This window comes from Ascaphus truei, chromosome 7, assembly GCF_040206685.1.
Source record: "Ascaphus truei isolate aAscTru1 chromosome 7, aAscTru1.hap1, whole genome shotgun sequence".
Lineage (NCBI taxonomy): Eukaryota > Metazoa > Chordata > Amphibia > Anura > Ascaphidae > Ascaphus > Ascaphus truei.
This window is the reverse complement of record NC_134489.1, coordinates 96934245-96960904: the sequence shown is the minus strand read 5'-3', so window position 1 is coordinate 96960904 and position 26660 is coordinate 96934245. Positions and strand designations below refer to the sequence as shown.

Genomic DNA, 26660 nt, shown 5'->3' with positions numbered 1-26660 from the left:
GTTATTGCTCTGCGTGTAATGATATTGCTCTGCGTGTAATGTTATTGCTCTGCATGTAATGTTATTAATCTGCATGTAATGTTATTGCTCTGCATGTAATGATATTGCTCTGCATATAATGTTATCGCTCTGCATGTAATGATATTGCTCTGCATGTAATGTTATTGTTTTGTAATGATATTGCTCTGCGTGTAATGTTATTGCTCTGCATGTAATGTTATTGCTCTGCATGTAATGTTATTGCTCTGCGTGTAATGATATTGCTCTGCGTGTAATGATATTACGCTGCATGTAATGATATTGCTCTGCGTGTAATGTTATTGCTCTGCATGTAATGTTATTGCTCTGCATGTAATGTTATTGCTCTACGTGTAATGATATTGCTCTGCGTGTAATGATATTGCTCTGCATGTAATGTTATTGCTCTGCGTGTAATGATATTGCTCTGCGTGTAATGATATTGCTCGGCGTGTAATGTTATTGCTCCGCACATTATTATATTGTTCTGTTTAGAAAACAGTTTTGTTTCTTGTTTACCCTGCACGATTACAGTAGTATCTGCATAGTTGTCCTCTGGATACACTTACAGTAATGTGTGTAACATATTCCACGGAAGTCTACGCTACAGGAAGTACCCGGCTCGTTAGCAGATGTAACAGGACGATACTATTACCTCTGGAAGGTTTCCTACAGCAGCTAGTATCAGGCCTGTGTTTCCAGACTCGGGGTGCTGAACGTTCACGTGGCCGAGGTTGGGGTGAGCAGCACAGTAGCTTTCAGTGATTGCACCCAGGTTGCCCTCTGTAACAGCCTCCAGGTTACCCTCTGTAACAGCCTCCAGGTTGCCCTCTGTAACAGCCTCCAGGTTGCCCTCTGTAACAGCCTCCAGGTTACCCTCTGTAACAGCCTCCAGGTTACCCTCTGTAACAGCCTCCAGGTTACCCTCTGTAACAGCCTCCAGGTTACCCTCTGTAACAGCCTCCAGGTTACCCTCTGTAACAGCCTCCAGGTTACCCTCTGTAACAGCCTCCAGGTTACCCTCTGTAACAGCCTCCAGGTTACCCTCTGTAACAGCCTCCAGGTTACCCTCTGTAACAGCCTCCAGGTTGCCCTCTGTAACAGCCTCCAGGTTACCCTCTGTAACAGCCTCCAGGTTACCCTCTGTAACAGCCTCCAGGTTACCCTCTGTAACAGCCTCCAGGTTACCCTCTGTAACAGCCTCCAGGTTGCCCTCTGTAACAGCCTCCAGGTTACCCTCTGTAACAGCCTCCAGGTTACCCTCTGTAACAGCCTCCAGGTTACCCTCTGTAACAGCCTCCAGGTTGCCCTCTGTAACAGCCTCCAGGAGTGTGGGGAGGGATTTCTCATTCATCTTCATCACCTTAGGCTAGAAAACAACCCACACAAGTAATGTATGTTTTGTTTGTATACAAATGGACTTGTAAGGCTGCGCTTATAGTCCCGGCTACAGCGACGGCGTCGGCGCGCCGCGTCAAAACAAGTCAATGTAATCCGTCACGTGCGCCTATAGTGGGCGCGACACAGCGACCACAATCACTGAAATCAATGGATTTTGATACTTACCGCGACGGCCGCACCACGTGACTGCAATAAGCCAATCACATCGCCTCTACATGACGTCACCGCCCCTTGCAGCCAGCGACATCGCAAAAACTCAATTACAACTTTTGAGACCGCGATGGCGACGGGTGACACCACCGGTCACGTCGCCGTCAATGTCGCCGGCACTATAAGCTCAGCCTTAGAATACATTTAGTCTACAGCAGAGGTGGCCAACGCCAGTCCTCAAGGGCCACCACCAGCTCAGGTTTTAATGATATCCCTGCTTCAGCACAGGTGGTTGTTGACTGAGCCACTGATTGAACCACCTGTGCTGAAGTGGGGATATCCTTAAAACCTGGCCTGTTGGTGACCCTTGAGGACAGGGTTCGTGTCCACCCCTGGTCTACAGAATACAAAAACCATGCTTCTCACAATTAGCAGTATTTCCATCATGTGTACCTGGTATTGACAGAATGAAGCAACAAGCCTGTATTGGGGCTAACTAACAAAGCGCCTTGTATCAGGTTATACTGTACACTTTAGAAAGGGGGACTTGTTGAACCAGTTCTCCTACTAAAATAACAATAGGCTTTAACCTTCATATGTTATATCTAGCACACAAGAAGACTATTATATCAGGCTGCATTGGGTGGTTTCATTTTAACGTCTGTGTCAAATCTCCCTCTCTCCCTCTCTCCCTCTCTCCCTCTCTCCCTCTCTCCCTCTCTCCCTCTCTCCCTCTCTCCCTCTCTCCCTCTCTCCCTCTCTCCCTCCCTCCCTCCCTGAGATGTGAGATGTAATCGGTAGAGTGAGGTGAATACCAGATTGGGTATTGCTTGTGTCAGCAGCAAAGGTGTTAGAGAGAGGGGACAGAACGGCAGCGGGCGTTAGAGAGAGGGGAGAGAACGGCAGCGGGCGTTAGAGAGAGGGGAGAGTGTGGAGAGAACGGCAGCGGGCATTAGAGAGAGGGGAGAGTGCGGAGAGAACGGCAGCGGGCGTTAGAGATAGGGGAGAGTGCGGAGAGAACGGCAACGGGCGTTAGAGAGAGGGGAGAGTGCGGAGAGAACGGCAGCGGGCGTTAGAGAGAGGGGAGAGTGCGGAGAGAACGGCAGCGGGCGTTAGAGAGAGAGGAGAGTGCGGAGAGAACGGCAGCGGGCGTTAGAGAGAGGGGAGAGTGCGGAGAGAACGGCAGCGTGCGTTAGAGAGAGGGGAGAGTGCGGAGAGAACGGCATCGGGCGTTAGAGAGAGGGGAGAGTGCGGAGAGAACGGCAGCGGGCGTTAGAGAGAGGGGAGAGTGCGGAGAGAACGGCAGCGGGCGTTAGAGAGAGGGGAGAGTGCGGAGAGAACGGCAGCGGGCGTTAGAGAGAGGGGAGAGTGCGGAGAGAACGGCAGCGGGCGTTAGAGAGAGGGGAGAGTGCGGAGAGAACGGCAGCGGGCGTTAGAGAGAGGGGAGAGTGCGGAGAGAACGGCAGCGGGCGTTAGAGAGAGGGGAGAGTGCGGAGAGGACGGCAGCGGGCGTTAGAGAGAGGGGAGAGTGCGGAGAGAACGGCAGCGGGCGTTAGAGAGGGGAGAGTGCGGAGAGAACGGCAGCGGGCGTTAGAGAGAGGGGAGAGTGCGGAGAGAACGGCAGCGGGCGTTAGAGAGAGGGGAGAGTGCGGAGAGAACGGCAGCGGGCGTTAGAGAGAGGGGAGAGTGCGGAGAGAACGGCAGCAGGCGTTAGAGAGAGGGGAGAGTGCGGAGAGAACGGCAGCAAGCGTTAGAGAGAGGGGAGAGTGCGGAGAGAACGGCAGCAGGCGTTAGAGAGAGGGGAGAGTGCGGAGAGAACGGCAGGCGTTAGAGAAAGGGGAGAGTGCGGAGAGAATGGCAGCAGGTGTTGGGGAGAGGGGAGAGTGCGGAGAGAACGGCAACAGGTGTTAGAGAGAGGGGAGAGTGCGGAGAGAACGGCAGCAGGCGTTAGAGAGAGGGGAGAGTGCGGAGAGAACGGCAGCAGGTGTTAGAGAGAGAGGGGAGAGTGCGGAGAGTACGCAGGCAGGCGTTAGAGAGAGGGGAGAGTGCGGAGAGAACGGCAGATGGTGTTAGAGAGAGGGGAGAATGCGGAGAGAACGGCAGCGGGCGTTAGAGAGAGGGGAGAGTGCGGAGAGAACGGCAGCAGGCGTTAGAGAGAGGGGAGAGTGCGGAGAGAACGGCAGCGGGCGTTAGAGAGAGGGGAGAGTGCGGAGAGAACGGCAGCGGGAGTTAGAAAGAGGGGAGAGTGCGGAGAGAACGGCAGCGGGCGTTAGAGAGAGGGGAGAGTGCGGAGAGAATGGCAGCGGGCGTTAGAGAGAGGGGAGAGTGCGGAGAGAACGGCAGCAGGCGTTAGAGAGAGGGGAGAGTGCGGAGAGAATGGCAGCAGGCGTTAGAGAGAGGGGAGAGTGCGGAGAGAACGGCCGCGGGCGTTAGAGAGAGGGGAGAGTGCGGAGAGAACGGCAGCAGGCGTTAGAGAGAGGGGAGAGTGCGGAGAGAACGGCAGCGGGCGTTAGAGAGAGGGGAGAGTGCGGAGAGAACGGCAGCGGGCGTTAGAGAGAGGGGAGAGTGCGGAGAGAACGGCAGCGGGCTTTAGAGAGAGGGGAGAGTGCGGAGAGAACGGCAGCAGGCGTTAGAGAGAGGGGAGAGTGCGGAGAGAACGGCAGCGGGCGTTAGAGAGAGGGGAGAGTGCGGAGAGAACGGCAGCGGGCGTTAGAGAGAGGGGAGAGTGCGGAGAGAACGGCAGCGGGCGTTGGAGAGAGGGGAGAGTGCGGAGAGAACGGCAGCGGGCGTTAGAGAGAGGGGAGAGTGCGGAGAGAACGGCAGCGGGCGTTAGAGAGAGGGGAGAGTGCGGAGAGAACGGCAGCAGGTGTTAGAGAGAGAGGGGAGAGTGCGGAGAGAACGGCAGCAGGCGTTAGAGAGAGGGGAGAGTGCGGAGAGAACGGCAGCAGGTGTTAGAGAGAGAAGGGAGAGTGCGGAGAGAACGGCAGCAGGCGTTAGAGAGAGGGGAGAGTGCGGAGAGAACGGCAGCAGGTGTTAGAGAGAGGGGAGAGTGCGGAGAGAACGGCAGCGGGCGTTAGAGAGAGGGGAGAGTGCGGAGAGAACGGCAGCAGGTGTTAGAGAGAGAGGGGAGAGTGCGGAGAGAACGGCAGCAGGCGTTAGAGAGAGGGGAGAGTGCGGAGAGAACGGCAGCAGGTGTTAGAGAGAGAAGGGAGAGTGCGGAGAGAACGGCAGCAGGCGTTAGAGAGAGGGGAGAGTGCGGAGAGAACGGCAGCAGGTGTTAGAGAGAGGGGAGAGTGCGGAGAGAACGGCAGCGGGCGTTAGAGAGAGGGGAGAGTGCGGAGAGAACGGCAGCAGGCGTTAGAGAGAGGGGAGAGTGCGGAGAGAACGGCAGCGGGCGTTAGAGAGAGGGGAGAGTGCGGAGAGAACGGCAGCAGGTGTTAGAAAGAGGGGAGAGTGCGGAGAGAACGGCAGCGGGCGTTAGAGAGAGGGGAGAGTGCGGAGAGAATGGCAGCGGGCGTTAGAGAGAGGGGAGAGTGTGGAGAGAACGGCAGCGGGCGTTAGAGAGAGGGGAGAGTGCGGAGAGAACGGCAGCAGGCGTTAGAGAGAGGGGAGAGTGCGGAGAGAACGGCAGCGGGCGTTAGAGAGAGGGGAGAGTGCGGAGAGAACGGCAGCAGGCGTTAGAGAGAGGGGAGAGTGCGGAGAGAACGGCAGCGGGCGTTAGAGAGAGGGGAGAGTGCGGAGAGAACGGCAGCGGGCGTTAGAGAGAGGGGAGAGTGCGGAGAGAACAGCAGCGGGCGTTAGAGAGAGGGGAGAGTGTGGAGAGAACGGCAGCAGGCGTTAGAGAGAGGGGAGAGTGTGGAGAGAACGGCAGCAGGCGTTAGAGAGAGGGGAGAGTGCGGAGAGAACGGCAGCAGGCTTTAGAGAGAGGGGAGAGTGCGGAGAGAACGGCAGCAGGTGTTGGGGAGAGGGGAGAGTGCGGAGAGAACGGAAACAGGTGTTAGAGAGAGGGGAGAGTGCGGAGAGAACGGCAGCAGGCGTTAGAGAGAGGGGAGAGTGCGGAGAGAACGGCAGCAGGCGTTAGAGAGAGGGGAGAGTGCGGAGAGAACGGCAGCGGGCATTAGAGAGAGGGGAGAGTGCGGAGAGAACAGCAGCGGGCGTTAGAGAGAGGGGAGAGTGCGGAGAGAACGGCAGCAGGCGTTAGAGAGAGGGGAGAGTGCGGAGAGAACGGCAGCAGGCTTTAGAGAGAGGGGAGAGTGCGGAGAGAACGGCAGCGGGCGTTAGAGAGAGGGGTGAGTGCGGAGAGAACGGCAGCGGGCGTTAGATAGAGGGGAGAGTGCGGAGAGTGCGGAGAGAACGGCAGCGGGCGTTAGAGAGAGAGGAGAGTGCGGAGAGATCGGCAGCGGGCGTTAGAGAGAGGGGAGAGTGCGGAGAGAACGTCAGCGGGCGTTAGAGAGAGGGGAGAGTGCGGAGAGAACGGCAGCGGGCGTTAGAGAGAGGGGAGAGTGCGGAGAGAACGGCAGCGGGCGTTAGAGAGAGGGGAGAGTGCGGAGAGAACGGCAGCGGGCGTTAGAGAGAGGGGAGAGTGCGGAGAGAACGGCAGCGGGCGTTAGAGAGAGGGGAGAGTGCGGAGAGAACGGCAGCGGGCGTTAGAGAGAGGGGAGAGTGCGGAGAGAACGGCAGCGGGCGTTAGAGAGAGGGGAGAGTGCGGAGAGAACGGCAGCGGGCGTTAGAGAGAGGGGAGAGTGCGGAGAGAACGGCAGCGGGCGTTAGAGAGAGGGGAGAGTGCGGAGAGAACGGCAGCGGGCGTTAGAGAGAGGGGAGAGTGCGGAGAGAACGGCAGCGGGCGTTAGAGAGAGGGGAGAGTGCGGAGAGAACGGCAGCGGGCGTTAGAGAGAGGGGAGAGTGCGGAGAGAACGGCAGCGGGCGTTAGAGAGAGGGGAGAGTGCGGAGAGAACGGCAGCGGGCGTTAGAGAGAGGGGAGAGTGCGGAGAGAACGGCAGCGGGCGTTAGAGAGAGGGGAGAGTGCGGAGAGAACGGCAGCGGGCGTTAGAGAGAGGGGAGAGTGCGGAGACAACGGCAGCGGGCGTTAGAGAGAGGGGAGAGTGCGGAGAGAACGGCAGCGGGCGTTAGAGAGAGGGGAGAGTGCGGAGAGAACGGCAGCGGGCGTTAGAGAGAGGGGAGAGTGCAGAGAGAACGGCAGCGGGGGTTAGAGAGAGGGGAGAGTGCGGAGAGAATGGCAGCGGGTGCTGGTCACAGAGTGAAAGATCAGTCACCTTGTCAGGGAAGAAACTTGCCTATTCCTGCGCCATTTCCGGAGACCCTCAGGCGGCGTCCATGGGCTTCTCTAGCCAGTGCCAACTGCCAAGTGTGGAAACCCAAACGACTTTGCTGCTGCCTTGCTCGGTTCAGGACGCCCTCCTGCAGGCAGCTGTGGGGAGGCCAAGCGAGCTTTTTAGTTTACAAATGGCTGCTAAGGCAACCAGTAGTCAGCTGAGTATGTATGAATGTGCTCTGGGCAGTGCAGCAAGCCGGGATTTACTAATGCTTAGCATTGTTTACATTGATAGTGTTTGCCGTGTGATAGTTCTGGCTGGTACCGTGTGATAGTTGTGGCTGGTACCGTGTGATTGTTCTGGCTGGTACCGTGTGATTGTTCTGGCTGGTACCGTGTGATAGTTCTGGCTGGTACCGTGTGATAGTTCTGGCTGGTACCGTGTGATAGTTGTGGCTGGTACCGTGTGATAGTTGTGGCTGGTACCGTGTGATAGTTCTGGCTGGTACCGTGTGATAGTTGTGGCTGGTACCGTGTGATAGTTCTGGCTGGTACCGTGTGATAGTTCTGGCTGGTACCGTGTGATCGTTCTGGCTGGTACCATGTGATAGTTCTGGCTGGTACCGTGTGATAGTTCTGGCTGGTACCGTGTGATAGTTCTGGTGGGTACCGTGTGATAGTTCTGGCTGGTACCGTGTGATAGTTCTGACTGGTACTGTGTGATAGTTCCGGCTGGTACCGTGTGATAGTTCTGGTTGGTACTGTGTGATAGTTCTGGCTGGTAATGTGTCATAGTTCTGGCTGGTACTGTGTGATAGTTCTGCCTGGTACCGTGTGATAGTTCTGGCTGGTACCATGTGATAGTTCTGGCTGGTACCGTGTGATAGTTCTGGCTGGTACCGTGTGATAGTTCTGGCTGGTACCGTGTGATAGTTGTGGCTGGTACCGTGTGATAGTTCTGGCTGGTACTGTGTGATAGTTCTGGCTGGTACCGTGTGATAGTTCTGGCTGGTACCGTGTGATAGTTCTGGCTGGTACCGTGTGATAGTTCTGGCGGGTACCGTGTGATAGTTCTGGCTGGTACTGTGTGATAGTTCCGGCTGGTACCGTGTGATAGTTTTGCCTGGTACTGTGTGATAGTTCTGGCTGGTAATGTGTCATAGTTCTGGCTGGTACCGTGTGATAGTTCTGGCTGGTACCGTGTGATAGTTCTGGCTGGTACCGTGTGATAGTTCTGGCTGGTACTATGTGATAGTTCTGGCTGGTACCGTGTGATAGTTCTGGCTGGTACCGTGTGATAGTTCTGGTGGGTACCGTGTGATAGTTCTGGCTGGTACCGTGTGATAGTTCTGGCTGGTACTGTGTGATAGTTCCGGCTGGTACCGTGTGATAGTTTTGCCTGGTACTGTGTGATAGTTCTGGCTGGTAATGTGTCATAGTTCTGGCTGGTACCGTGTGTTGGTTCTGGCTGGTACCGTGTGATAGTTCTGCCTGGTACCATGTGATAGTTCTGACTGGTATTGTGTGATAGTTCTGGCTGGTACTGTGTGATAGTTCTGGCTGGTACCGTGTGGTAGTTCTGGCTGGTACTGTGTGATAGTTCTGGCTGGTACTGTGCGATACTTCTGGCTGGTACCGTGTGATAATTCTGGCTGGTACCGTTTGATCGTTCTGGCTGGTACCGTGCGATTGTTCTGGCTGGTACTGTGCGATCATTCTGGCTGGGACCATGGCATAGTTCTGGCTGGTACTGTGTGATAGTTCTGGCTGGTACCGAACAAGCATAGCCAGTGCGTGTTTCCAAACGTTAAAATAGTGAGGCGAAAATTTCGACCTCCTACGCGTTTCGTGGCGTTACCTCATGCCACTTCATCAAGAAATGAACAAAAACAACAACCCCAACCTATATCCCCACCATTCAATATGATTGGTCGGCTTCCAATGACTGATGACGCTATTCAGCTATAAATTGTGCAACTTCATCTTTGTTTATTTATATAATGTTTTACCAGGAAGTAATGCATTGACAGTTACCTCTCTTTTTTAAGTATGTCCTGGGCACAGAGTAATGATGACAGATACATGGTTACAAATGCATAGTTACATTAAGTCTTATATACAAGACATCGCATGCACAGTTAAAGATAATACAGTCATGTGAAAAAGGAAGTACACCCTCTTTGAACTCCATGGTTTTATATATCAGGACATAATAACAAGCATCTGTTCCTTACCAGGTCTAAAAATTAGGTAAATACAACCTCAGATGAACAACAACACATGACATATTACACTGTCATGATTTAACAAAAATAAAGCCAAAATGGAGAAGCTATGTGTGAAAAACTAAGTACACCCTTACTGCTTCCATAGGAATTAAGATGCTAAGCAGCAGACATGTGCTGCTAATCAAATGCCCTTTATGAATTGATCATCAGCAACCGTGACCACCTCTATTAAAGCCGAAGTTTTAGCAGTTTGCTGGTCTGGAGCATTCAGGTGTGTGTTAACACAATGCCAAGGAGAAAGACATCAGCAATGATTTTAGAGAAGCAATTGTTGCTGCCCATAAATCTGGGAAGGGTTATAGGGCCATTTCTAAACAATTTAAAGTCCATCATTCAACAGTGAGAAAGATTATTCAAAAGTGGAAAACATTCAAGACAGTTGCCAATCTTCCCAGGAGTGGACGTCCCAGCAAATTCACCCCAAGGTCAGACCGTGCAATGCTCAGAGAAATTGCAAAAAAAACAAGAATTACATCTCAAACTCTACAGGCCTCAGTTAGCATGTTAAATGTTAAAGTTCATGACAGTACAATTAGAAAAAGACTGAAGAAGTATGGTTTGTTTGGAAGGGTTGCCAGGAGAAAGCCTATTCTCTCTAAAAAGAACATGGCAGCATGGCTTAGGTTTGCAAAGTTGCATCTGAACAAACCACAAGACTCCTGGAACAATGTCCTTTGGACAGAGGAGACCAAAGTTTAGATGTTTGGCCATAATGCACAGCGCCACGTTTGGCGAAAACCAAACACAGCATATCAGCACAAACACCTCATATCAACTGTCAAGCACGGTGGTGGAGGGGTGATGATTTGGGCTTGTTTTTGCAGCCACAGGACATGGGAACCTTGCAGTCATTGAGTCGACCATGAATTCCTCTGTATACCAAAGTATTCTAGAGTCAAATGCGAGGCCATCTGTCCGACAGCTAAAGCTTGGCTGAAATTGGGTCATGCAACAGGACAATGATCCAAAGCACACCAGCAAATATACAACAGAATGGCTGAAAAAGAAAATAAGGTGTTGCAATGGCCCAGTCAAAGTCCAGACCTCAACCCGATTGAAATGCTGTGGCTTGACCTTACGTGTCGTCCCTGATGCATGACTTGTTCGTGGTAGTAGCGCACCAACAAAGTGGCGATGTGATGTCGGCCGGGGATGATAAGAGGATTGCTTTCCTCCCTGCTCAGTTGGGACTTATTGAGGCGGCCTCCTACTCTCATGAGGCCGTCATTGTCGATGAAGGGATTCAACTTCCAAAGCGGGCTGTTTTTGGGAACACTCTTCCCTCCGCGAATGCAATTGATCTCTTCCAAATACGTTTCTCTCTGAACATGACTGAGAACAGTTTCCTTAGCCCTTGTGACTTCCTCCACGGTGCGCAGCTCTTTGCAGATGTGCCAGCCGTGGCAGTCGGTAGTTTTACCATCTGGTGTCTGGCGGAAGGAGGAGGCTATATGCCTGAGATGGGCTACTGCTCGCAGAAGGGCTGTCCACCTTGAGAAGCGATGGAATCGATGTGATCCGAATGCGTTTTTGTGCAATACATTGGTGAGTAACACGGATACTTGTGGGGGCCTTATCTCCGTATCCTTCTCGGGATCCACGAGTTCAAAGTCGCCAACTGGGGTTGGTGGCGTTTCCGCGGGCTGCGCAAGAAACGTTGGTCCTATGAGCCACGACGTGTTTTGCAGTTGAGATGCGGGTACTGATCTGGTGGCGTGATCTGCGGGATTTTGATCTGTGGGCACGTGGTGCCATTGTTCTGGTTGGGTTGACTTCCTGATTCTTTCTACACGGTTAGCTACGTATACGTAGAATCTCCTTTTCTTGTTGTGTATGTATCCCAGTACCACCTTGCTGTCCGTGTAGAATCTGACGGCATCTGGTTTGCTGTCCATCTCGTTCTCGATGAGATCCGCCAGTTCTACCGCTAACACTGCACCACATAGCTCGAGTCTGGGTATAGTATGGTCGGGTTGTGGCGCCAGCTTAGCCTTGTCAAGGATGAACCTGATGTGGCAACTTCCATCCACGTCTGTGGTTTTTAGGTAGGCCACCACTGCTATAGCTTTGGTGGAGGCATCTGAGAATACGCAAAGCTCTTTGCTGTGTGCAGCGGTGAGAGGTATAGGTGAGTAGGGTCGTGGGATCTGAAGTTGCTCAAGGGCCTTCAAGGAGTGCTTCCACGTCTCCCACTCTTTCCGTTTTTCTGGGGGTAGTGGGGTGTCCCATTCCTGTTTTTCGAAGGACATTTCTCTGAGAAGAGACTTCCCTTGTATAGTGACAGGAGCCACGAATCCTAGCGGATCGTAAAGACTGTTAACGGTGGACAGGACTCCGCGACGTGTGAAGGGTTTTTCTTCGATGGCTACCTGGAACGTAAAGGTATCTGTTTAAAGATTCCAGCTTATCCCCAGGCTCCGCTGTATGGGAGGCGTGTCGGTCCCCAGATCCAAATTCTTGAGATCGTTTGCTTGATCATCTGCGTGGAACGCCTTCATCACTATGGCACTGTTGGAAGCTATTTTGTGCAATCTTAGGTTGGCATTTGCTAACATCTTTTGTGTCCTTTTGAGTAGATCTATGGCTTCTTCTTCGGTGGGAACTGATTTTAATCCGTCGTCCACATAGAAGTCTCTTTCGACGAAGTTCCTGGCGTCTTTCCCGAACTCTGCTTCTCCGTCTTGGGCCGTTCTTCTGAGGCCGTAGGCAGCCACCGCAGGTGATGGGCTGTTCCCGAAGACATGTACTTTCATGCGGTACTCTGTGATTTCGTTTTCTATGTCGTCATCTTGGTACCACAGGAATCTTAGGTGGTTACGGTTGTCTTCTCACACAAGGAAGCAGTGGAACATCTGTTGAATGTCTGCGGTTATGGCAATGGGCTCCTAGCGGAAGCGGATCAGCACTCCCAGAAGACTGTTCATCAGATCCGGCCCGGGTGAGGAGAACATCGTTTAGGGAGACTCCCTGATGCTGAGCACTGGAGTCGAATACCACTCGAATTTGGCCAGGTTTCTGGGGGTGGTAGACGCCAAACGATGGGAGGTACCAGCATTCTTCGCCTTCTTTCAGTGGGGGCGCCGACTCTGCATGGCCACTGTGGAAGATTTTCTGCATGAAGGCCACAAAGTGTTCCTTGGTCTCCGGTTTCCTTTGTAGGTTACGGCGAAGCGAGTCTAGACATGGCGTGGTCTCTGTTGTTTGGGAGGCGTCTTCTTGGCGAGCGGAATGGTAGTGGGGCCACCCAACTGCCTAATTCGTTCTTGAAGAGCTCCTTATCCATTAGCCTCAAGAATTATTTATCTTCCATAGATGGCGCCTGTTTGTCGTTGTCTTTTGTGGTCATGAACACTGTACTCCCTAGGTCATTGGGGTGTTTTCCTGCCACAGGCGCGTCTCCATAGTTCCTTTTGGTCTCTAGCTTCTTGTGGACCTGGAAGTGGTTCGGACAGGGTTTGAAGTGAGATGTACGACCGTTCTCCAACAAGTTTGTTCGTAGGGTGTCTACGTTGTCGGGTCCTCGTATCCTGTCTACGCATTCTTCTCCCACTACCACCCATCCTAGATTGAGCCTTTGAGCGCTTGAGCCTTTGTGGTCCCCGTTTCGCTGTTCGCGGATCTTATGTGCTCTCATGATGTCCCTGCCAAGTAGCAGCATGATCTGGGCGCCTTCGTCTAGTAGTGGGATATGATCGGCAATAGCTTTTAGATGGGGATGGTGTCGCGCCATGTCTGGTGTGGGGATCTCACTCCTATCTTCTGCCATGTGATTGCACTCGATGAGTGTGGGAAGGGTCATGTTTACTTTGCCGTCTATTGAGCATATGGTGTAGCCATTCACTCTTCTCCCTGTAGTCTCCATTCGCCCTGCGCATGTTCTGAGGGTGTAAGGAGAAGCGCTGTCTTGTATGTTAAACATGTCAAAGAATTCTGACCTGACCAGCGATCGGTTGCTCTGGTCGTCGATGATTGCATACATCCTTCTAGCTCTTTGGGGATGTCCCTCTGGGTGCACTGCTACCAGACATATTTTAGAGCAAGATCTACCGTCGTTTCCTTCTCCGCATACTTCTGTGCATTTGGACGCTACCGACGTCGTCGGGGGTGTATCTCCCACTTCTTCCTCCCCGCCCTGCTTTGTCGAAGGGTTAGGGGCTTTGCTTGCTTTGGGCTTCATAGCTTCCGGGTGTAAAGCGGCTATGTGCTTGTCGCTATCGCACTCTGTGCATTTCATAGCTTCTTTGCAGTCCTTGAATAAATGAGTTGTGGAAGCACAACATTTGAAACAAGCTCCCCATTCCCTGAGTAGGTTCTTTCGCTCCTATATGGGTTTCATTCTGAATCCGATACACTTGTTAAGCGGATGCGGCCTTTTGTGTATAGGGCATTCTTTGCTAAGGTCCCTTGGTTTCTTGTCCCTGTCGGCCGCCTGGCCGGGACTCGCGTGGGTCGTAGGGGGCACGTCCGTCCTGTGGATCGAGATGGGTGTTCTGGTGTCCTTGTATCTCGTTGTTGACCTTTCGTTCCTCGGGTGGCTGGCACTGGATGTGGTCTGCGCCCCTAAGATGAAGCTGGGGTCGTTCCTCGTCCTTGCTGCTTCGCGAATGAAGTTCAAGAAAACTGAGAATGGGGGGTAGACGACTTGCTTCTCCCTTTTGTATTTGGAACCTTGTGAAGTCCACCTTTCTTGGAGGTTGAAGGGTAGCTTCTTCAGGATGGGTCTCACTCCACGAGCTGAGTCTAGGGCGTTGAGACCTATTAAGGAATGGTTTTTCCATGCGAACTCCAGTTCTTGCAGCAGGTCCCCGAGCTCTCGTAACTTCGAGTAATCTTTAGTTGTGATCTTGGGGAAGCTGTCGATTCTTTTGAAGAGCGAATCCTCGACTGCTTCGGGGCTGCCGTAGGACTCTTCTAGCCTTTCCCACACTAGGTCAAGACCTACTTGGGGTTGGTGCGCGTTTGCCGCCCGAAGTCTCTTCGCGTGCTCCCTGGATTGGTTCCCAAGGAACTTGAATAGCAGGTTGAGCTCTTCCCTTGCTGAGAAGTCCAAGCTGTGGATTGCGTCTTTGAACGTGAACTTCCACGTCCGGTAGTTCTCAAGGCGGTCGTCAAAGCTGATGAGCCCTGCTTGCACCAGGTCACGCCGGATCATGTACTTGGCTATGTCTGTCAGGCCTGAGGCATCGGCGTGTTTGTCCCGTTCTGAGGTAGTTGCTGGGAGGGTCTGTGCGGTCGCCTCTTCCTTGGCGTGGACGCGTGATGGCTGCTGGCCAGTGTGAGGGGCTGTTTTCTCCCGCGTGGGTGTACCTGGATTGCGAGCTTGTTGTGGTGCATCCGTGTGCGCTCTGGCGTGTGGATCACTGTTGCGGCTGTGGCTATCCCAGGCAGCATGTACCATTGAAGGAACAGCATCTTCTCCTCGTGGGCCTAGCAAGTCTTCGGTGTCTGTGGAGTCACTCCATCCGTGTTGAGATGGTGCGCTGGTGTTTACACTGAAGAGGCTCCTTACGTAGTCTTCAGTGCGTTGGACTGGATCCTCTGAGGCAATCCTTCTGTACGGTTGCTCCCCGCCATCCTGTTGCGCGGCTGCTTCTAGGACTTCGGCTTGTGCTATAGCGGCAGCGACGTCCTCTTCTTTGCTTAGAGCTTCTAGATCTGCGTCTAATTCGGCCTTTCTACGCGCATTGGCAGCGGCGGCGGTAGCAGCGGTGGCGGTAGCAGCGGCATTAGCAGCGGCGGCGGTAGCAGCGACGGCGGCATTGGCGGCGCAGGCGGCGGCGGCGACCTGCTCCTCCTCTTCTATGCGTGCTTTTTCTGCCCTTACGGCTGCCTCTCTCCGACCATATTCTGTCCTGGCACGTGCGGTCTCTGCGGTGGCTCGCGCCTTGGTGGCGTTTGCGCTTGCGCTTGACGCGTGAGATTGCGCTGATCTTGCTGACCTTGATGAGTGCCTGGATGTGCATGAGCGCTGCGATGCGGTCTCCTGCAAAAGGTCCTTTCTCTTATTCTCAGCTTCCGTGATGGCGGTTTGCACGATGCCATCACGTTCTAGGTCAATCGCCTTTTGAAGGTCGCGCTCTCGTATGCTATCTTCCGTGTTAGCTCTTGTTAGATAGGTGAAATATGCCTGTGACAGTGCTTGGTAGCGCGAGTGGTCTATCTTCAATTGAGTTATTGCCTGCTCGAGCTGTTGTACATAGTTACCAGCGCCGGCGACATTGCATATCCCAAGTGTGATGGTTTCCCAGGCTAACTCTAATTTAGCGCGGTGCGCTTCAATGTCAGTCTCATATTTTTCGCAGGCCTTTTGTGTCAGTGTGACTGCCCGTTTGGGCCTTGCGCCTGTTGCAGTTGCGCAGCGGTCTCTGTGTCTGAGTGATTGCTTTCCTGCGTGATGTCTGGTGAGGCTCTGAGTTCTGCCATGCTGTAGGTGTGTGTAGGCCTTTAACCAGTGCGTGTGGCGTGCGGTCTTTTACCTGTGTCAGCGATGGGCGACTGTCTCAGATGATGCCGAGCGGTGTCCTGAAGCGTGCAGCGTAGGGGTAGCTGTACTCACAGGTGTCCGGTGGCTCTGACCCGTGTCCTGGCGGGTGTCCGGTGGTGTGGCCCTTGAAGGCGCTAGCCGTGGGGACGTGCGCAGGGGTAGGTGAGATGGTGGCTCCTCACTATGGGGCTGTGCAGGGGGTGAACTCAGACAGAGAAAGGCAATTAGGTTGTGTGTAAGCTGTACTATCTGTTTGCAAAGCTGCTGCCTTGTGTGCAAGGTGTATGCAGGCTGTGTGCAGTTTGCTGTATAAAGCTTGCTGCCCTGTCTGGCAGAGTGAAGCTGCTGCTTGTTCTGGGGTCCAGAGACTATTCTGTATAGCGTTAGTCTTTGAGTAGTAGCTCCTGTGAGATTCCCTAACACAGGTCTTTGTTTTACTATCCTGGAACCAGGGTCACGAATGGTGTATGAACGACTCCAGTTAGCTTAACTCATGTCTCACCTCTTCCAAAGCACAAACAAGTCCTTTTCTCTTTCTTGATTTTATTGAGGGAAATCACAGGGAGATAGGTGCTTGTAGATGTAATGTTGTAGAGAGTGCTTCTCTGTCTGATGTGCAGTGTATCAATGATGAGACAGTGTAAAACAAAAAGGCCTTGCTGGGGTAATAGCAGGCAGTACTCACTCAGAGTCCAGGGTGAAAAGGAAGTGAGGAGCAAGGGTCACACTAGATGGGAAGTGAGACTATACTAACTGTCAAGCAAGGACAGGGGGGTTGGAATAGCCCACTCTCAGCTAGGAGAATATGAGCTGCAGGCAACCAACACAGGCTGTCTAAACAACATGTGGCAATAATGTTGCATTTTGTTGCTGCTGGGACAGGGGAAACTGGCAGGCAATTGAACAAGGGAGAAATGAATCCCATAACTAAAGGGGAAGACAGAGGAATATGGAATCTAGTTCCAGGACAAAGGCCCAAAAGTGGAAAGAGGGAGTGGAGCCTAGAGATAAGGGTGTAGAGGGTAAAGTTGGGAAAGTATCAGGGAAAGTAACCCTAAAAGAGAAAATGGAACATTTTGAGGATGCAGTGGGAGATGTTCTATTTTGGGTGGGTATTTTCCGGAAGCAGCATGGGGGGAGTAGTGAGGAACAGATAATAGAAAGATTAGAAAAGCTGATGTACCAAAGAAAACAGCTGACAAAAGAGCAGTATGAAGAATTAAAAAAGGAGCATGTACAGTGGGTTAAAATAAAAGAGGCTAGGGGAGAGGTGAGGGAGAAGGAGAGAAGTGAGAGCAATAGCTCAAAATTATCAAGCGAGGACCAAAAGGGAGAAAAGGCAGGTCCTAGTGGGCTTAAATACGGTAAAGAGATAAAGAGAGAGGATTTTGTAAAAAGAGAGGTAGGGAAAATAAACGTGTGGGCAGCCACCTATAACGGAAATATTCCAATATTGGACTGGATGAAGGCACAGTTAGCCAAAATAGGGGTGTCTGTAGAGGAAGCAAGTAAGGTAAAAAATTCAGGTTTAGTTGGACGTTTGTTAGAAGAGCTGCGGGGACAAAAGAAGTAATTTGAGATAATTTTAAAACGTTCCATAGAAAGTACGCAAAGTTTTGTGTAGAACGGGATGAATTCATGGTTTTTTTTTTTTAGCGTGTGCGTTCTGTGGTATGCGAGAGACAGTTAGATTATATAGAAAGAAAGTATAAATTGTAATGTTTTGGGTGGTCGAAAGGGTGAGATGCACAGATGACGACTTGGAATGTGCTGTTCGGCTTTCTTGAATGTTGTTTTGCCATTGTGTTGTTTTTGTCTTGGCAATACAGAATGTATAGTGATGTTTTCTGTTTATTGCTTTCTGTAAAGTAATACTTACTGGTTGTTAATTATGTGAACCGTTAATAAAACTTTAAAAAAAAAAAAAAAAAACTGTCTGTGGGTGGGTTTTCTGGGTATGCACCTTAACCCTGGCTGTGCTCAAAGCTGTGACCATGCAGCAAGCTTAAGCCTATAGGAACCATGTTAAAAATGGTTTTTGAAGCAAAAAGTGGCACTGTGTGCTCATTTGCATGTCATTTCCCAGAATCCCTTGCTGCAGTGGAAGTGCTGTGTGCTGGGTGATAATGGTTGAAAGGTGGGGTTGCAGACCTGCCTAAGACATGCAGATGAGCATACAGTAATATTTCCATTTGATATATATATATATTTTTTTTTTTATATATATATATATATATATATATAATAGAAACCTAGTAACAGCTCATTTCTGTTACTAAGCTGAAATAGAGTATAATACGGAATCGATACAGATAACTAACTAGATAAACTCAGATTTCCTGAACCGGCTCATCAGACCCTGGCTATTTATGGGCCACTTTAGGTGATAAAAGCCCAGAGACGGATAGTAATGTAACTAGTTCCTCCTAAAATGATCAGACCCTATAACAGATCAATGGCTAGTGTCATATACACAGGAAAAGATACCTCGTGATCTGTAAGGGCTCGGATGGTATTTAGTAAAGGGAAACTCTGTCTATATCCTCATTCAGTCTGTCAGGGATTAGTGTTCTTAACTTGAAGATCCAAAAGCACTCCCGTTTTGAGAGGGTTTTAACCCCATCACCACCTCTTCTATCAACTGGTACCATTTCAATACCCTAGTAACGCAGAAGAGAAGGGTCTTTATTGTGGTGACTTTTATAATGAAGGGATACACTGTGTTGTTCAAAGTCAATTTTTATATTCCAGGCAATGCTCCCAAATACGCCTTCTCAGCTGTCTTTCACTTCTACCAATGTATTGGGGGCCGCATGGGCATTCGGGCATATACACTGTGTGCGTGGGGGTGTATGAAATACATTGCTGGATATTGAAATGTTCATCGCTATGTTTAGATTTGACCGTCTTTATTTAATTGTGCAACATTTTACGAGCATGGCACTTCCCACAGGGGAAGTTCCCCATCACCTTACTTGTGAGCCATGATGATGGACAATATTCACGATTCTTTCCTGAATCATTCTTAGGGAAGATGTCACTTGGAGACAACATATTTTTAATTTTTTTTTGGACTTCCCGAGTATAACCCTAGGTCTAGCTGGAAGGTGAGGACCCAAAACTGGGTCACTTAAGAGTATCCCTGTGACAGAGTGAAGTCAACTCCTATCAGTTACGCCTTGGAGACATATGTCTGAGTGCTTCATCCAGCACTCATAAGGGTTAACTCAGGTGGAAGTTAGGTAGTCAGGATGTAATCTGACACCTGAGAGCCAGCAAGGTAGAAAAGGATGTTGTTACTAGCAGTAGCTGGCTCTCTCAGACCAGAGCACATGGATATATGTGCTGCTAGACAGACGGATACCGCACACTACTTACTGCAACCAAAGTAAGATTTGTTTCATTTGTTTCATGACTGCTTAAAAGACTCTGAAGGTTTGGTTATGGTTTAGCCAGCCAGCCTGCTAGATAGGTCTGCTGTGTTAGTTAGTTTTTCTCCAAACATGGAGCAGGATTTATTTGTTTAAAGGGACAGTGTGCCCGCATGTTATGTTGCTGTGGAGAAATAAAGCCATTGAACGTTTTTCATTATCCTGAAACTACACGTGTGGACTGTTCCCTGACCTCGGCTACAGGCCGTCCTGCCACAATCCCCCAATGTTTTATGAATATCTTTTGTATGTTCTTTCCTAACGAATTGTAATTAGTAACAAAGGGGATGACATTCTCAAATGTATCTGTACCGGAGGATGCCTCCGAATTTGGAATTCTATCTTATGTATTGATAAGCAGGGTATTCCTTTCTACCACACTTGCTCCAACTAGAGCCCTATCTAGTAATTGCGGATTGTAACCTCTAGCAAGAAATGTATTATACAAACCATGTGCTTGAGTACTATATATATATATATATATATATATATATATATATACACACACACACACACACACACAAATGGTAAGGCAGCCCTATTCTGCATATGCCAGGGTGCAGTGGTCAATGGGGACAAGCCATACAATATAGAGCACTAGCACTCATGTTTTAATGGTAATACAATCATTTATTTAGATGTATTGACATTTTGGTCCCTAATGGCACCTTTCTTAAGAGGTCCTGTTGGGGACTGAAAATGTCAATCCTTCTAAATAAATTATTGTATTCACTTTTAAACACGCGTGCTAGTGCTCCATATTGTGTGAGTGTTTTTGTATGTCTCTCTGTGTGTGTGTATGTATGTATGTATATATATATATATATAGAGGAGAAAGAGAAGAGAGCGCACGCCCCATAGTATAAAACTGTATATTTAATGATGGGAAGGGGGAGGGGGGGGAAAAATATCACTCACAAGGGTAAAGGAGTTAAAAGCATGTCGTGATTATATCACCACCATCCGGTATCTTTGCTTGACTCAGATGTCCGTCAGTCTCTGGATGATGGAGGATCCGTGATCATCAGGATGTTTCAGAGCGTGAAAGAAGTACACCGGAATCGTGTTGGAGTCCTCAGAGAATCTCCTAGCTGTATGGTCTCAAGCTGTTAGACGCACGAACTGGCCTGTTCATGTGCACACGTGATGACGTAATGTCCGTACGTGACGTATTGCGTGATGACGCTCCCTGACGCGGTTCGTCACACTCGGGCGACTTTCTCAAAGGGTGATGGGAAGGGGCTGAACTCATGGAGTATATATACACTATTGGTAACATAGCAACCCCTAAAACAGCTGAACGGGATGTTACATTAAAGAAAGCTTAATCAACTGTTGAAAACCACAATAGGGACTATACATATGCAGATTAAAGGAATAATTAACCAAAATATATATGTCAGTGGGCTTATAACAGAAAATGTGTGTCTTACGGAGGGAATTGACATTTACTAATAAAATTAATAATAAAAAGAATGCAATGGAATGAATACCACTGTATATTAAAGAGAAAATATAAATAAAATAAATGTATATAATTAATAAATTTGACTATAATGAAAGTATATGTTTATAATTTAAATATATGTACGTATCTCTCTATGGTGGTTTCCAAAAAATGATGATACTACTGCTGAACTGTATAATGTCTGTACTGAAGGTTATATCAGAGAATCGATATTAACAACACACTATATTGAACAGTGTGGACAGAATGGACTAAAACTCTATATACTCTGTAAGGATGTGTATACATATATATGATGGTTCCGCGCTGTCACTGACATAGGAAGCGCCATACTGTTCTTTTGCCAGTAAGGTCACTGAGTAAGAGTCAGGCTGCGCATGCGCGAGGAAAGCGCGCGAACGGCAACCAATCTGGAGAGACTTTGGGGGTTGCACTCTGAACTCTGAACTGTAGGAGAGTCAGCTGAGGCTGAGGACCAATAGGGTGCGAGACTCTGGTTAGAGAGAAGAGGATGCGTGTGGGCGGTGGGAGACACGAGTAAGAGGTGAAGGAGGAAGGAGGCGGAACCTCGTGTGCGTGAGCGGAGGGTCAGTGACCCATCCGCTTAGGTCAGAGACATTCCACAGCCCCCAGGAGCATTACCCCTGTCATCGTAGGGTGCCGCTTTTGTAGGGACGGCCGTAGTAGTTAGGGACCTACCCTTAGTGCGGGTTCAGCTGCGGAGTTGCGGACGCCATCTTGGTCTGGAGAACAGACCGCACAGTATAGCAGAGTGTCGGCGCAAGGCTGGAGCAACACTGGGAACCCTGTGTGAAGTGGTGTGGTCACCGTAGTGACCGGAAGGTATCATTAATCAACCAGTGCACCTACACCGGTCATCAGGCGCTGATCCCGCCTCCCACTAACTAATTGGGGGCACCAGTGTGCCAGCGTACTATGCTGTACAGACACTAGTTACAGGACATACTCCTAGGGAGAGTGGCAGAGCCACCTGTGTACAGAACATTATACCTAACAAGGTGTGGCCGAGCCACTGTGTGTGTGTTACATTATGTGATATATAGAGTATAAGGGTTTTATGCGTGTCATGTATACTCTCTAAGCTTTCGTTAACTAATCGCCGCAGTAAAAGGTTGCCTGTTGCACAATACCGTTGTATGTTTCTATGTTTCTTGCTCAGGGTAGATTCTCTAATATGGGGATCCTGGGTAAGTGGAGGCGCTGCACCATGATAAGTAAAGATATGACCCCAGGCTCCCCCACAGCGGAGGCTCAGAGCTCCTGAAGCCACAGGTATACACAACACCAGTAGTTCCTCTAGACCTGAGAATCACAAAAAGGGCTACAACTCATTACTACAAATCCATTGAATAAAAATCCATTAAATAAAAAACATAGAATAAAACATTGAATAAAATACATTGAATACAAAACAAGGGGGTGAATGGAGAGGTGGACATATATCAAATATCCAAAGCATAATCAATAAATATACCCATTTTCATACCTGAACACACATACATATATATATATATATATATACATACATACATATATACAATACATGTACCAATGTAACAGACACATATTCATATGATATTATTTGGGCAAATCATAACAAGAAAGGGGAAGGGGAAGACTATTATATGTGAACTATAAAATAAATAATATTACTTAACTAATGTGTTAGGTGTGCAACTAATGGAATGTTGGCTCAGTACTGGAAAAGTGTGTGTACATGTAAATATGGAATAACATGTGAATTTTTAATGTATAATAACTGTTAAACCAAATTTATGTTCAACCGTGAACATGTGTAGGGATTTGCTATGTGATATGTGTTAACATATTAAAAGTGATATATATTGTAAAAAATATATATACATATATTGTGCAGGATATATATTAAAGATTTGTGTGTCCTAAAATTTGGTAGAACAGGACAGTATATAAACACATAATGGTTATAAGTGAATAAACTTTCACATGTAACGAGTGCCAGCTACCAAGATCAGGAAAAGATCTAGGAGAGACCTGGACAAATAGATGACAGAGGACTGCAGAGGAGATTAGAAACCAGGGAGGGTATACCCATCCGAAGGAATCAGACCAACGTGCTAACATCAAAACATTCATTTAGTCCACCAGGGTTCAGGGTGCCCAACTGGTGGATCCAAAATGTTTCCCGTCTACAGAGAGTCTTGAATCGATCGCCCCCTAGAACACTAGGAGAAATGCTCTCAAGTCCCATGATGGTCTTGGACTTGGGATCCTGGTTATGTCTAAATTTGAAGTGTCGTGAGACACTATGTGTATTTAATCCTTTTATGACATTTCTCCTGTGCTCCAGGAAGCGAGTACCCAAGGACCTAGTGGTGCGACCAACATATTGTTAACCGCAACCACACTGGATAAGATAAATGATCTAGGTACTTAAACAGTTAATATAACTTGTAATGAGATGTGTTGTCCCTCTGATAGCTGAAGAAAATTGGGATTTATTTAGGATGTGTCTGCATGTAATGCATCTACTGCGTCCACATTTATGATTCCCCACAGGGCCCCTACTAGAAAGTGTAGATGATTGAACTGTCTTAAGTTTGGTAGGGGCCAGGATACTTTTAATGCTTCTTGCCTTCCTATATACTATAGAGGCTTTTTCTGGCAGGAAGGACCCCAGATGGGGATCACACTTTAGGATGCTCCAATGATTGTTGAGGATTTTATCAATGGATCTAGAGGACTGATTATATGTGATAATAAACCTCACAGTGGATGAATCGGTCTTGAATGATTCTCTCGGAGCATCATAACTGGTGCGTATAGCTTTCTTGGATTTAATTTTGGACTTATTGAGTAAGTCTATCCTGTCCATAGAACCAACTTTGCTGAGGGAGTCGGACACCAGAACGGGATCATAACCTTTGGACAAGAATTTTTCCCCAAGTATATCAGACTGACTCAAAAAAATCAATATCTCTGGTGCAGTTTCAACGTAATCTGTGAAACTGCCCCAGAGGAATATTGTTGAGCCACCGTTTGTGGTGATTACTGGACGCATGAACATAGCTGTTAACAGATACAGACTTAAAGTGGGTGGTAGTGATGATATTAAAGTCTGAATCTGCTGTAAGGACTAAATCAAGAAATATTGTTGATACTGCATCAATAGCAAATGTAAATTTGAGTCCAAATTGGTTATCACTGGAGGAACTTAGAATACTAGAGAACACTGACTCCTCACCATCCCAAATAATAATGATATCATCTATAAAACGGCCGTAGTACACGAGCCCAGCCCCAAGCTGTTGGTTGAGCCACACAAATGTCTCTTCCCAGTGACCCATGAAGAGATTGGCGTAGCTAGGGGCGAACCTCGTGCCCATTGCCGTTCCACAGATTTGCAAATGAAAAGTGTCATCAAATAAAAAATAATTGTGCGTTAGAATGAAATGAATACTTTGCAGAATAAAGTGTTTGTGATTATCTGGAAATGATAAGTCCTTGTAAAGCCAATATTTGATGGCCTCAATCCCCCTGGCATGGTCAATGCATGTGTAAAGGGATGCCACATCACATGTGGCCCATAGATAGGTGGGCTTCCATTTGATATCCGAGACCGAGTCGATGACATGGAGCGTATCCCTAATATGTGACCTGAGCTGAGCTACAAAGGGTTGACGATAATAATCAACATACTGGGATAGGCCCGACGTCATCGACTCGATCCCAGAAACAATGGGCCTACCAAGGGGATTGAGCAAGGACTTGTGAATTTTAAGTAGGTGATAAAAGATGGGAGTGCGTGGATGTGAAGTAAATAAAAATTTAAATTCCAATTTAGAAATAATACCATCCCCCAGTGCGTTGGTGAGAAGTTCCTTCAGCAACAATTGATAGTTATCAACTGGATCAGATTCCAACACTGTGTACGAGGCCATGTCACCCAGGAGTCTGCGTGCCTCCATGAGATACGCAGTGAAGTCCTGGATGACTATGCCCCCGCCCTTGTCGGCCTGTCGGATGACAATGTCATGATTAGCCCTTAATATGTTCAATGCGTCCAGTTCACTATTAGTTAAATTGTTTCTAATCTTGGTGGACTTGGAACACATTGACTCAAAGTCACGGATTACAGGATTATAAAATGTGTCCACAAATCCACCCTTGGACTGATATGGGAAAAAGACTGACCTGGGTCTGAAAGGTGCGTGCATAATGCTCAAATCTTCCTCCAGGTCTATGTCCACGGAACTGATTGGATGAATAAACAACTCAAAGTTGTCAATATGTTCTTGTGATCCAGAAGTGGAACCCGACTCCCTCAGGAGAGATATTAAAGCCTCAATGCAAATTTATTCCTGCGTATTGAAAATAGAAACAGGATTGGTTATTTTAGCATTTGTTTCCTGAATATTGTAATACCTCTTCAAAGTAATTTTTCTAATAAAATTATTTAAATCTATAAACAATTGGAATGCATTAGGACCTGTATTGGGGGCAAAGGACAAACCCCTCTCTAACAATGATGTTTCGTGTGTAGATAAAGGTGAAGATGAAAGATTGATGATATTACTAGCTGTGGGCTGTGCTAATCTTCGTCTGTTTTCCTTCTTCCTCTGGACAACCCTCCCTGCTCTAATTCCTCTGCTCCTCTTTTTCCCTGACCGGATGGTCTGTTTGGGGCCTCGCGGTCCCAAAGAGGGTATGGTTTGTCCAAGTCTTTCCCTTTGGTTCTCTTCTCCTGTCTTGGAGTTTTGTCTAAAAAATGTGTAGATTTTTGTGTCATTTTAGGATCTTTAGATCTGGCACCCTTACCATTGTTGGTGAACACCCCATTCAACAACAACAACAACAATGGTAAGGGTGCCAGATCTAAAGATCCTAAAATGACACAAAAATCTACACATTTTTTAGACAAAACTCCAAGACAGGAGAAGAGAACCAAAGGGAAAGACTTGGACAAACCATACCCTCTTTGGGACCGCGAGGCCCCAAACAGACCATCCGGTCAGGGAAAAAGAGGAGCAGAGGAATTAGAGCAGGGAGGGTTGTCCAGAGGAAGAAGGAAAACAGACGAAGATTAGCACAGCCCACAGCTAGTAATATCATCAATCTTTCATCTTCACCTTTATCTACACACGAAACATCATTGTTAGAGAGGGGTTTGTCCTTTGCCCCCAATACAGGTCCTAATGCATTCCAATTGTTTATAGATTTAAATAATTTTATTAGAAAAATTACTTTGAAGAGGTATTACAATATTCAGGAAACAAATGCTAAAATAACCAATCCTGTTTCTATTTTCAATACGCAGGAATAAATTTGCATTGAGGCTTTAACATCTCTCCTGAGGTAGTCGGGTTCCACTTCTGGATCACAAGAACATATTGACAACTTTGAGTTGTCTATTCATCCAATCAGTTCCGTGGACATAGACCTGGAGGAAGATTTGAGCATTATGAACTCACCTTTCAGACCCAGGTCAGTCTTTTTCCCATATCAGTCCAAGGGTGGATTTGTGGACACATTTTATAATCCTGTAATCCGTGACTTTGAGTCAATGTGTTCCAAGTCCACCAAGATTAGAAACAATTTAACTAATAGTGAACTGGACGCATTGAACATATTAAGGGCTAATCATGACATTGTCATCCGACAGGCCGACAAGGGCGGGGGCATAGTCATCCAGGACTTCACTGCGTATCTCATGGAGGCACGCAGACTCCTGGGTGACATGGCCTCGTACACAGTGTTGGAATCTGATCCAGTTGATAACTATCAATTGTTGCTGAAGGAACTTCTCACCAACGCACTGGGGGATGGTATTATTTCTAAATTGGAATTTAAATTTTTATTTACTTCACATCCACGCACTCCCATCTTTTATCACCTACCTAAAATTCACAAGTCCTTGCTCAATCCCCCTGGTAGGCCCATTGTTTCTGGGATCGCGTCGATGACGTCGGGCCTATCCCAGTATGTTGATTATTATCGTCAACCCTTTGTAGCTCAGCTCAGGTCACATATTAGGGATACGCTCCATGTCATCGACTCGGTCTCGGATATCAAATGGAAGCCCACCTATCTATGGGCCACATGTGATGTGGCATCCCTTTACACATGCATTGACCATGCCAGGGGGATT

General features: G+C 48.6%; 1 protein-coding gene across 1 annotated transcript in view; it reads right to left on the bottom strand.

Annotated features, from left to right (window-relative positions):
* The window catches only part of MAP3K19 (mitogen-activated protein kinase kinase kinase 19), a 41321-nt gene extending 24616 nt beyond the window's left edge, over positions 1-16705 (bottom strand). Inside the window, exons 1-3 of the mRNA XM_075609528.1 lie at positions 15606-16705; positions 6843-6997; positions 674-1387 (exon numbers count right to left, since the gene is read on the bottom strand). Of these exons, the coding sequence (XP_075465643.1) occupies positions 674-1378 (705 nt within the window). The 5' untranslated portion in view covers positions 1379-1387; positions 6843-6997; positions 15606-16705. The remainder of the gene's footprint in view (positions 1-673; positions 1388-6842; positions 6998-15605) is intronic.
* Positions 16706-26660: the final 9955 nt, after the last annotated feature.